Source organism: Larimichthys crocea, chromosome XXII (assembly GCF_000972845.2).
Source record: "Larimichthys crocea isolate SSNF chromosome XXII, L_crocea_2.0, whole genome shotgun sequence".
NCBI classification, from domain to species: Eukaryota; Metazoa; Chordata; class Actinopteri; family Sciaenidae; genus Larimichthys; species Larimichthys crocea.
The window spans coordinates 10,756,845-10,764,894 of NC_040032.1; the positions used below are offsets into that span (position 1 = coordinate 10,756,845).

The 8,050-nt window shown below is 40.6% G+C and overlaps 1 protein-coding gene across 1 annotated transcript in view; it reads right to left on the reverse strand.

Moving 5' to 3' along the window:
• The window catches only part of opcml (opioid binding protein/cell adhesion molecule-like), a 232,935-nt gene extending 225,160 nt beyond the window's left edge, over positions 1 to 7,775 (reverse strand). The window contains exon 1 of the mRNA XM_019267867.2: positions 7,425 to 7,775. Within this exon, the coding sequence (XP_019123412.1) occupies positions 7,425 to 7,485 (61 nt within the window). The 5' untranslated portion in view covers positions 7,486 to 7,775. The remainder of the gene's footprint in view (positions 1 to 7,424) is intronic.
• Between the last annotated feature and the right edge of the window lie 275 nt (positions 7,776 to 8,050).

Sequence of the window (8,050 nt, forward strand, 5' to 3'; positions counted from 1 at the left end):
ACTTTCATTCTATAGTACCAATACCTTTTGAAACCAATTGAATTCTGGTTTAGCAATCAACTCTCATATTACAGCCCCGCAGCCTCATGACACTTGAATCCTTGTTCTTGCTTGTGCCATCCGTCGCCTATTCAGCAACAATCTATTACTTGCATCCATTCAAAAGACTGCGATGCTCTCTTCGAGCCACCAGCGTTCAGTGAATGCTCACTGGGGATTGTTCACTGATGCCAAGAGACAGTGTTCCCGCAAATGTCTCCCTTCCAATGAATGTTAGCCTGTGTTCACTATTGTTACAATGCCGTAAGCAGTGACTCACTGTCAATAATTGTTCCATTGTGAAGCTTTCGAGACAATAACCCAGTGTCCCAAATCCCAAGTAGATTATGTGTTATCGGACTCGGTTAGTGTTTTTTGAGTAACATTTTAAGAAACTCTCTTCTGATGTGTTTCTGCGACTTATTCCACGACGACTCAGGGAATAAACTATGAATAGATCGGGATTAAGGTGTTAAATGCACATCGCATGTGAGTTCATCTATGAAAACGCACTGAGCACAATAAACACAACATGTTTGTTTTTGCTCCCTCGTTGCACACAAAGGGTTTATGCCTCTCATTTTGTGCAGGATTCAGGTAAAACCTGTATTAGTGAGCACTTGATCCACCTGACAGACGTGGCATATCGTGATGCTGATTAAACAGCATGATTGTTGTACAGGTGCGCCTTGGACCACTCAAAAATGTGCAGATTGATGTAGACATGGGAGCATTTATTAGATATTGGAAAACCAGTCAATATTTCGTGTAAACACCATTTCCCTCATCGTGTATGACACATTTTACATAGAGTTGATTGGTTGTTTGATTGCGGCCTGTGGAATGTGTATGCCCACTGCTCTTCACTCGTTGTGTGAATTGGAACATGTCAGCATCCCAAACATGCTCAATGGGAGCTGCGATTGGTGAGTATATAGGCCGTGCAAGAACTGGGATGTTTCCCGCCTCCAGGAATTGTGTACTGATCCTTGCAACATGGGGCCATGCGTTATCATGCTGCAACATGTGGCGATGGCAGCGGATGAATGGCATTGTAATGGGCCACACAATCTCGTCACAGCATTGCAAATTGCCATCGATAAAATGCACCTGCGGTCGGTGTCTGTTGCTCATGCCTGCCCCATACCATAACGTCACGGCCACCATGGGGAACTTTGACATTGGTTAAAAAACGGCTCACCCACGCAATGTCATACACGCTGTCTGCCATCTGCCTGGAGCTGTGCAAACTGGGATCCATCCGAGAGAGGAAAACTTCTCTAAAGTGACTTAAAGGTGAGTACGTTGAAGTTGGTGTAGTCTGTGCGACAATCATGCTGATGAACTGATCATTTCTGATGGTTTGTGTCTGAAATTCTTTGTCTGCACAAACCAACTGTTGCATCAGCTGGTCCCAGATAATCTTGCAGCAGGTCCTGGGTTAATCTGCAGTTGTGAGACCAGATACTGCCATATTCTTTTAAATGACAATGGAGATGGTGTGTGCCTATCACAGGAAAGATTGAATACAATTGCATCCTCTCTTATTGCCCTATTGTGGTTAGACCAAGGCACACCTGTGCCATAATCATGTGATTTCAAACTGTCTTCATATGCCACATTTGTCAGGTGGATGGATTATCTTTGCAGAGAAGTGCTTACTAACACGGCTTTCAACAAATGTGAGCACAAAATCTGAAAACAACTAAAAACCTTTTGCGTACGCAGAAGAAGTCTTAGATCTTTTATTTCAATCTGTGAAATATGGAAGCAAAAACTAAATAAAACAAGTAAAAATATTTGTCCAGTACTTTATTCAAATAGAATTAGCTACCTTTGAGGGTGACAGGTGCAGGTAAGGTGAACTGGATCTCAAGACCGACACCAACAAGAAATACGCAGGTAGCTTTGCCTTTTGAGTTCAACAGCTAAAACCAAGCACTAAGCACATTTGATATATTTCTGGATTTATATATATTATACAGACAAAATACGAATGTGTCATAGAGCTGCATGAGTGATGTGATCCACAGCTAGAGTGTCAAGGAGATAAATTGTCACACTTTCCATCTCCTTTACAGACATAAGTTGTGTCAACTGTGAGTAATATGAGGCAATAAAATTTGACGTATCATACATTTCAGTGAAAACAACAACAGCAAAAATAGCTTTGACTGTGCTGCGGTTCCAACTGTCTTCAAACCGGGCTCCTTGGGTTCTTCTGTGTGATGAAGATAGCTAAGGTCTACAATTTAGGTGTGACAATTGATGACATAAATATTAAGTAGAAACGGATGCATACACAGATCATCATCAGCTAATAAACTGAAGCTTAATTTTCACAACCAATTTGATTCACAGATAATTGCAATCCATCATTCTGAGTCTTCGGGATCAATGGGCAGAACCGAACAGTGGCGTTGGCTATAGTCGCCTGTAGGCGTGTCATTATGATAAATGGCTCTATCAGCTGAGACTGAGGAGGCTATACCTTATGAATCACGCACAGATCAGAAAAGTTGAGGGAGTTTTGGCCACAACTTTATCTTGTTTCACTATCAGTTTGATAAATACGCTGCCTCAAGGGAAGCATCATGTATCGAGGAGAAATTAGAGCGTGGAAAAAAGTTTGCCCCAAGCAGCAGATTGTTTGAAGGATAACACCTGTGGAAAGTCTGTTCCTATCGGTATTAATTTCAACAAAGGGTCCCAAACAAACCAGTGCATTACTGCTGTCTGTTTTAATTCAGATTTGCCTCGCCTCTGGGAAGTCAATGACAACTATGTTTCCAAAAAATCTTCTTTAACTACAGACGGTTACAGAGACAAAGTGCTACCATCGCTGATGTAATAAATCATGATGAACAGCATAGGCATGGAAAATTTTCTGGACAAGACCACAAAAATATTCTGTTGGACTTGAACACAACAGAGACTGGAAAGTCTGAAATGCAATATTATATTAATGCAACATAAATAATCTGCTACAGGCCATTTATCTTTTTGTGAACCGCTTTTCTATCCATTCCAGTATTTCACATATTCACTTTTTTTTTAAATGTCATAATGGGTAATACGACAATTGTTGTTTCTGTTTCATCCATGCCATGTTTACTGTTGGCAGGAACGATGAATGTGGAAATCTTCAGATGACTTGAGAGGACAATTACGTCCAGGAATGGAGCACTTTATCTCCCTGAGTTGTTTTTAATGGATTTTTAAAAACAGTGGGAGCCCCTAACTTGCAAAGGGTAAGATAGACCTGCAGTACAAATGACAGTAATAGCTTCTGACTGTGGCTAATACATTTATGTGCCTGGGTCAGAAAAAGTCCACGAAGACAAAATGAAAAACTTAGTCCAATAAAGAATGTAGCTGCAACTTTAAAAACAAAGAACGTCAAAACCTAAACTGTCTCGGTCAAGTCTTTTGATTTGAAATGATGGATGTGCTTTGAGTTCATATAACTCATTGGGTTTCTTGAAACATGACTAGTGTGTTAGCAAACTTCCCAGCAAGAGACAGAAAACACACATGGTGGGAAAGTGCTGTATGACTTTAATACATGTTAAATTAAGTCATGAATGTTTCTTTTAATAACTCAATATTACCACAATTAAGATTAATGTTAAATATTTAGTCTGTACCCCTTATTGTAGGCTCCACTTTGCATACATTATCGAAACAGTCCTGCATGTCGTCTTTGTACTAACTCTGGTATAAAGTGGCTCAGCCACAGTATTGCCTTTGTGTTAAATGAAGAACTAACTTGAACATCTGTGGATTCAATATAATATCATACGTTTATTTAAGTATGATGACTTTGAAGTAATTACAAACTTACATTTAAGTTGAACCAACTTGAAATGACAAAATGTAACAATGACATCAGCATTTACAGTGAAGTCTGACTGATGTCATTCATTACAGTGAAGTTAGCAATACATACTGTAAGTTGTAGTCATTAAAGACATATTAAATCACTGAAATATTATGCTTCTTCTGTCCCAGCTGATGTTCTTTCAGCTCTAATTGCCTTCTGATCCTCTCAAAATATCAAAAATTTAAACCGCCATTAAGTGTGTGTGTGCATTTTTGTGTGCTTTTAATTGTACTCTGTACTTCTCATAACCATCTTGTCGTAATTAAATTGTTTAATTTTTCACAACTACAAGGCCCGCGGAAATCTAAGAAAGGCATTTAGTCTCGACTATAAAAGCTGCTCGGAGGCAAAAAGCAATCGCGCTCCTTTAATGGTGCTAAATTAAATAAAAATGAGCTGATAAAGCCGTTTCGTGTGACATTCCTTAGAAATGCGTGGTTCTTTCAAGGTATTTAGTATCAAAGGGTGTCAAAATGCACACAGTACTCAGCATTTCTTAGAAATTGGACTGACATCAGCAAACTACTGCGTCGGCATCATCAAGCATCCTCATAATTACACTTTGCCTAGATGAGTGGGAAAGAGAGGCTCTTACAGGCTCACTTAAGAATGCTGAATGTGAGGTAGTTTCCTTCTTGTACCAGCCAGAATATGGAACTCATTTGAACATCGAAAACTTGCTTGGGCTTGGACAGATTAATTTTCTGATGCAAATGAGTGTTGTGGAACTTCCTGAACGCGTCTGAACTTTGAATGCGCAGGGTCATTTCCCTCTGTTCTTTGCAGACACTGAAAATGAAGGCAAAGCTTTTTACAGGCTCAAAATACAGTCGGAGTGACAGTCCAATTAATTCCAATAAATAAGAGATAAACAAAGCCAACAGAAGGATTTGTGTTTCAGCAAGACATGTCATTCAGCAAATGCATGCCCTGGCTTGCACTCTCCAGTACACTGTCGGAGGAAAACGTTTGCACAAGTCAGCTCTTTTTCCATACCTCCCCAACATACACAGACACAAACACAGACACATATTTTCTCTCTGTGTAAATAACATGATCAGAACTTCTCTCCAAACACTCTCCTTTCTACCAAGCTCAAATGACAAGGTGCCCTTGAGCAAGGTAGGCAAGAAGAAGCTGCCCAGTCAGTAGATAAAGGCAATGGGCAGCTCCCAGGTGTGAAGGTATGTACAGAATGTGTATGAACGCGAGGCATATAGTAAAAAAAAGAACATGCACACTCAGCAAAGTCCGTCCCTGGATGGAAAGAGGAGGGAAAACCATAAGATAAGGCTCGATATTTGTGTTGCACTATTCAGTACAGTAACAGTTTGTAACGTTCAAAATCACAACCGGCTCAAAAGAATGCGTATGCTTCCCTTTCTTGCCGAGAGTTAGATGAGATATGATGTTTGATGATCTCTCCCTGAACCTAGCCAATTCCTTAACCACACAGTATCATTGTGAAATCATAAAACTGGTCACAACAAGGACAAACAACAAGCAGATTTTCCTGTTGTTGGTAGAATTTTATACAACATCCTGCAGCGTGTGTTCATAAAAACATTAAATGATCAATACACATATTTGCAGTTCAGTTGATAAATTGCACATATATAATATATTACATACGGAGCCCGCATGCAGTTTGAGGTACGCACAACTAATGTCACAACATGCAGTATCAACATATTTCATACCCAGCTGAGCGGCTCCAGATTTTCACTTTTCCATCTGTTTGTCTTCATATTCTGTCTCATGATTTTTTCTCTTTGAGTTACAGCCAACATGCAGCAACATTTGCAATTGGTCTTATGTTCAGTTAAGCTAAAATACTTTTGCCTCGCAGGGTCTGTCATTTGCCAAATGAGTTTTCCATAATGCCGTCTGTTATGGATTTGATGAGGCCTTCAAATCTAATGGCATGAGAATGTGTGAGGCCTGTGTTCATTAATAATGACAAGTGCAAGGCAACAATATAACCAAAGAGAGCAAACCTCATGTAATTGTTATTGGTTACAATGTAAAGAAATTAAAAATAAAGGCGAGTAGTGTCTCTGATTAAAGAATTAGAGAAACACTGTTTGTTTCACGGTGACAACCTCCACCCTGTGTATGTGCAAGACCTACAATTTCATCTGAGTGAGCACACCTCCTACGTACACCACCCTCACAGGGTTGTAAGTGCACTCCACAGGCTCAGTAATGCCACCGCTGTCTGATGGAGACATGGCACTTATGTGAGATTGATAGACAAGGTGAAGAAAGCCATTGATCTTTGCTTGATTTAACAATAATTCAACCCGCCAAAGTCATCAGCGCTGCAACAACTTTCCGCCACCAAAGCCAATCTATCACAGTACCCCCAGCCTGGTGAGAGGCTGCTCAGTCATTTATGTGTGATACAACAAAATGCCATGGAGATATAACCATCATGAAATACATCCAACACAGCAGTTTCGTGATACAAACTCCGAAACACTTCGTCACTAACCTCCCTGTTCGAAACACTCATGTATTTAAGGCTTAAGGTTAAAGAAAAGCTTAAATCTCCCTCGCAGAACTTGTTTGCAGCACTTGGAACTTGGTAGAACGAAAAGGTAAATGCAAAACCCATGCATCACATTATTCCCCTGTCATACTCCCTCACGTAATCTCCTGCACATAATCCCTTCGAGGGGAGGAACCATTAATTCTCTCACTTCAGGTGCTTTGGGCACATATTTGCATTTTCAGACGTCAAAGCTCATTTACTGTAACATATTTTCAGGACAGGAGACTCCCCTGTGACACCACCAGGAATCTGTTCATGCTCAAGTCCAGGATTTCCTATCAGGAACGCCGTCCCCCTTTCTTTGTGAGCATATTGTGACTAAAGGTTAAAGGCCACGCTGGCGTTAGGTACATGCATCAATGCCCTCATCGAAAAAGCACTTCTGTGTTCCTCACTCCACTGATCAATGCCTCTTGCTTGCGTATACTTCTTCATAATGGACATAATACTTCAATATTATTGACATGTGCATACATTGTTGGGATTAACTGATCAATATTTCTTTCCAACGGCAGCTAGTAAAAATAGATTTTTACATAAATGCCCAACAAATTGTGATTTTATTGACGACCCTGAGCTATAGAAAAGCAGAAAATGCTGTGACTACTTTTATTTTGAATTCACTAGTACTTAATGTCCTTTACCTAAAGACTGATAAGTGTGTGAGGTATAGGGAACTTTTTTCCCCCTCATCCCTTGTGAGAGAATTCTTCACAAAAAGCATCTTCATAACTTAAAAACAACTTCTCATCTCTGGATGTCCCGACAAGACAGAGTTGCACTGACAGATAATTTGTAGAGAGTGTAAGAAAGAAAGAAAGAAAAGAGTGGAAGGCTATGTCTCAACATCGCACCAGTCTTTGTTAACAGGAGCCACAGATAAGAAGAGAGAAGGATGTAAACATAGACATGCACAGGACAGGCACAGGGGAATAGAAGAAGTCTTACCTGGGAACACAAGCACAGCAAACACCCATGACAGGATGATGAAACAAACCGAGTTATGCATGCTTCCTAAAGCAGTGGTGATTCTGATCTGCTCGTTTAGTTTTTTAGACGCTCTTTCTTTTTGTATCTTCCCACACTAGTGCTTCAGAGAGCTGCCCACTTTGCTTTTTTCCCCCTCTCTCTTTTCTGCCTTTTTTCTCTGAATGTCAGTTTGGATAGCTTTTCATCCCCACTTGCAGCTTGTGTTGAAGATGCTTTAAATCCAATGCAAGTAGTAGTTGGCGGCACACACACACAGAGGCTGGCTGGCTGGCTGGCTGGCTGGCTGGCTGCTCTCGCAGTATTCGATCTCCCTCTCCTCCACGTACTACAGCACACAGGGACCAGCACTCTGCAAGATTGGGGGAAGAGGAGGAGGGTGGGCGATCACTGCTTAACTGGCATTGGCTGAAGCGTGTGTCGTTCACCCGTGAACAGTCCTAGCACTGTTTTATTTTTTTTCCTCTTGGTTGCTTTGAATCCTGAGCCCTGCTTCCCTTTTCTCTGCCTCTCTTCTGACAGAACTAGAGCAGGATTAAAAAAGATGATCCAGGATTGATATTCAATTAAGGCTAAATAAATAGAAG